This window comes from Mesitornis unicolor, unplaced genomic scaffold, assembly GCF_000695765.1.
Source record: "Mesitornis unicolor isolate BGI_N332 unplaced genomic scaffold, ASM69576v1 scaffold40721, whole genome shotgun sequence".
Classification (NCBI taxonomy): Eukaryota; Metazoa; Chordata; class Aves; order Mesitornithiformes; family Mesitornithidae; genus Mesitornis; species Mesitornis unicolor.
In genome coordinates, this window is record NW_010165183.1 from 2,832 (window position 1) to 5,974 (window position 3,143).

Here is a 3,143-nt window from a genome sequence, read left to right on the forward strand (position 1 = left end):
TGCCGGTTCCAGGGCCGGAGCAGTGGAGAAACCCCAGCCTGGAGCTGGGGACAGCTGGTTTCAGGTTTTGTTCACAGTTTGCCCAGTTTATCTTCCCCTGTTTGGGAAAAGTTTTGGGCGTCCTCTGCCCTCGGCAGTGCTGGTCCCCCTTGCAGGTCCCCTTTGCTGTTTGCTCTGCCAGCCTGGCCGGGAGCAGCAGGTGACCATGACCCTGACCGTGTTCCATCCTGCCCCCTCTCTTGCAGTCGGGCGCCTGCTCATCGAGTTCAGCTCTCCCATGAGCATGGAGCGGGTGCAGCGGGAGAACCCCGACGTGCGCCAGGGTGGCAAGTACACCCCCCCGGACTGCCTGCCCCGGCAGAAGGTGGCCATCCTCATCCCCTTCCGCCATCGTGAGCACCACCTCAAGTACTGGCTGCACTACCTGCACCCCATCCTGCGCCGGCAGAAGGTGGCTTATGGCATCTACATCATCAACCAGGTGAGGGGGAGCAGGGCCGAGGGGGTGGTGAGGCCAGGGTGGGCAGGCGGACGTGACTGAGCTCTGCCCTGCAGTTTGGCGAGGACACCTTCAACCGGGCCAAGCTGCTCAATGTGGGGTTCCTGGAGGCGCTCAAGGACGACGAGGAGTACGACTGCTTCATCTTCAGCGACGTTGACCTCATCCCCATGGACGACCGCAACCTCTATCGCTGCTACGAGCAGCCGCGGCACTTTGCGGTTGGCATGGACAAGTTTGGGTTCAGGTGGGTGCCCTGGGGTGGTGATACAGGGGCCACCAACCTCGGTTGTCACCTAAGACGGGTGTGGGGTCGCTGGCTTCAGCTGTGGGCATAGGATGGGAGAGGACACAGAGCCTTGGGTGGGAGGGTGACATGGGGAAGGGCCGGTGCTTGTCCCTGGGAGTGCCCATGGGACTTAACCCCCATCCTTGCCTGTCCCTGGGGCTGACCTGTTTGCTGTCAACCTGCAGGCTGCCCTATGCCGGCTACTTCGGTGGCGTCTCTGGGCTGAGCAAGTCCCAGTTCCTGAAGATCAATGGCTTTCCCAATGAGTACTGGGGCTGGGGAGGAGAGGACGACGACATTTTTAACCGGTAGGTGCCAACCCCTGGCCAGCGCTGGCTGGTTGAGGTGGGCTGGGGGCTCCCCACCAACCCGGCACCTTCACTAGCCCCAGGGCTCCCGGTTTTGGGGGAGGTGTGCCAAATAACAGGGAGGGATTTAATTACCCTCCAGCCTGTGGGTTGGTGACCCTCATGGATCAAACTGACCCCTACCAGGGTGTTGGGGTGGCCATGGGGCACCCATGCATCTTCTTGTGGCTGAGTCCTCGCAGCATGCTGGGGTCCGGCCTCCTCCCACTGTGGTTTGCGTTATGCTGACAGGGTCATTGAGCCATCTATGTGTCCTTGAGCCAAGAAGGCCAACGCCATCCTGGGCTGGATGAGAAGGGGTGGTTGGAGGGCAGAGAGGTTCTCCTGCCCCTCTGCTCTGCCCTGCTCACACCACAGCTGCAATCTTGTGTCCAGTGCTGGGCCCTCAGGTCAAGAAGGACAGGAACTGCTTGAAAGAGTCCAGCAGGGCCACAGAGATGCTGGAGGGAGTGGAGCATCTCGTGCTGAGGAGCGGCTGAGGGAGCTGGGGCTCTGGAGCTTGGAGCAGAGGAGCCTGAGGGGTGCCCTCATTCCTGGGGATCCATTGGGAAAGGGCAGTGTCAGGAGGAAGGAGCCAGGCTCTGCTCTGGGATGGCCAATGGCAGGACAAGGGGCAATGGTCCCAAGCTGGAGCACAGGAGGTTCAAGCTGAAGATGAGGAGAAAGTTTGTGAGTGTGAGGGTTCTGGAGCATGGCCCAGGCTGCCCAGAGAGGTTGTGGAGTGTCCTTGTGTGGAGACACCCAAAGCCCTGGCCGTGTTCCTGTGTGCCTGCTCTGGTGATCCTGCTGTGGCAGGGGTTGCACTGGATCAGCTTTGCAGGGCCCTTCCAGCTCCTCACATTGTGGGGTTCTGTGATTGTGCTCCAGTCCAGGGCTGGGATGCAGGACTTGGAAGCATGGCTCTGGTGGCATTTCTCCCAGCAGCCAGCAGGCTGCAGCACAGCCATGTGCAGAGCTGGAGCTCAATCTCCCTGTGCACACCCACGTTGGGTGCCGGCAGCTGCCATCTCATCTCCCGTGGGTTTCCCCACGGCGCTGCCCATGGGAGCAGCACACGGTCGGTGACGCACAAGTGGCCTGCGATGGCCGGGCAAGCAAAGCGCTCCTGGCGGGTGCTGTGGACGTGGTAGCGCGGCTGCGGTTTCCATCCATAGTGGAGAACGAGCAGCGCATGGAGCTCTTGGAGATGCAGGCAGCCCTTAATGTGTTTGGGGGGGCCTCGAGGGAATGTTCGGGCACTGGCATTTGGAGAATGTAAACAGCAGGCACTGAGAAGGGAGGGATGGATGGATGGGAGGCACTGATGGTGTGTGCTCAGCTGATTGCAGCTGCTGGAGCCGGGTGGGAGCGGTGCTTTGGGCTCTGCCGTGGGACACACAGCACCCTTGGTTGTGGCCCTGAGCTGGCCATGTCTTGGCTTTGCTCAGCTTGGCTCGGCACAGCCTTGTTAAACCTGTCCCTGCTTCATCTGGGCTGGGAGCTGAGCCCAGAGGGTTCTGGCTTGGGGAACGTCCCACCCTGGTGCCCCCACACTGATCTCCTCTCCTGCTCCTGGTCCCCAGCATCTCCCTGAATGGCATGAAGGTGTCGAGGCCCGATATCCGCATCGGGAGGTACCGCATGATCAAGCACGAGCGTGATAAACACAACGAGCCCAACCCGCAGAGGTGAGTGAGCCACTGGGACTGGGGCGACTGGGACACTGGGTGATCACTGGGTGATCACTGGGTGATCACTGGGCCACCTCCGGCCACCATCTCCCCTGCTCTGCTCACCACTGTGGACGCCCACAAACCCCTGTCCCCCCCCCCCTCATCCCACTCCCATTTCCCACCAGATTCACCAAGATCCAGAACACCAAAATGACGATGAAGCGGGATGGGATCAGCTCGCTCCAGTACCGGCTGGTGGAGGTCTCGCGCCAGCCCATGTACACCAACATCACGGTGGAGATCGGCAGGCCGCCCCCTCGCCTGGCCCGGGGCTA

General features: G+C 61.4%; 1 protein-coding gene across 1 annotated transcript in view; it reads left to right on the forward strand.

The window, feature by feature from the left end:
• The window catches only part of B4GALT2 (UDP-Gal:betaGlcNAc beta 1,4- galactosyltransferase, polypeptide 2), a gene marked incomplete at both ends in the record, with an annotated part of 3,556 nt that extends 418 nt beyond the window's left edge, over positions 1-3,138 (forward strand). Inside the window, 5 exons of the mRNA XM_010194539.1 lie at positions 246-481; positions 556-746; positions 974-1,096; positions 2,719-2,823; positions 2,994-3,138. Coding sequence (XP_010192841.1) covers positions 246-481; positions 556-746; positions 974-1,096; positions 2,719-2,823; positions 2,994-3,138 — 800 coding nt within the window. The remainder of the gene's footprint in view (positions 1-245; positions 482-555; positions 747-973; positions 1,097-2,718; positions 2,824-2,993) is intronic.
• Positions 3,139-3,143: the final 5 nt, after the last annotated feature.